Source organism: Pyrgilauda ruficollis, unplaced genomic scaffold (genome assembly GCF_017590135.1).
Source record: "Pyrgilauda ruficollis isolate IOZ18807 unplaced genomic scaffold, ASM1759013v1 scaffold2757, whole genome shotgun sequence".
Lineage (NCBI taxonomy): Eukaryota > Metazoa > Chordata > Aves > Passeriformes > Passeridae > Pyrgilauda > Pyrgilauda ruficollis.
Window position 1 is genome coordinate 1 of NW_024524108.1, and position 588 is coordinate 588.

A 588-nucleotide genomic window follows, 5' to 3' on the forward strand; every position below is an offset into this window, starting at 1 on the left:
TGGGTGGGTTTGGGGGTCCCGGGCATGTTTTTGGGGGTCCCTCCCCACCTCTCTGTCCCCCCCCCAGAGCTCTGGGCCTCGTTCCGGGGGCGCCGCCTGGGGGGCCGGGAGCTGCCGCTGCCCCCCGGCTACACGGGGGTCGTGCTGAGGGGGGGGGAGCCCGGAGAGCCCCCCCTGGGCGAGCCCGGGGACCCCCAGGTGAGGCAGAGACCCCCAGCGGGGCAGAGACTCCCCCCCTTTTCCCCTCCTGGGGGGTTCCCAGCCCCCCCTTTTCCCCTCCCTGGGGGTCCCGGCCCCGTGTCCCCCCTGACCTTTGCCCTTTGCCCCCCAGGCCGGGGGGGTGACGGTGACCGGGACCTTCGGGGCCATCACGGAGTGGGGGGGTGACACCGCCCCTCCCCCCGGCCGGGGCCTGGCCCGGGCTCTGCAGTGGGGACCCCTCGCCCAGGCCGTGAGTCTGGGGGAGCGTTGGGGGGGGCTGGGGTCACATTTGGGGTCTGGGGTCACATTTGGGGGAGTTTGGGGTCACATCTGGGGGGGCTGGGTTCTCATTTGGGGGGTCTGGGATCACATTGGGGGGGGTTTGGG

At 73.5% G+C, this 588-nt stretch overlaps 1 protein-coding gene across 1 annotated transcript; it reads left to right on the forward strand.

Annotated features, from left to right (window-relative positions):
* Positions 1-8: 8 nt before the first annotated feature.
* On the forward strand, positions 9-451 carry RNASEH2C (ribonuclease H2 subunit C; the record flags this gene model as incomplete). The annotated part of the gene is made up of 2 exons (XM_041471717.1): positions 9-198; positions 332-451. Coding segments are annotated over exons 1-2 (294 nt in total), but the record flags the coding sequence as incomplete, so codon positions are not given.
* Between the last annotated feature and the right edge of the window lie 137 nt (positions 452-588).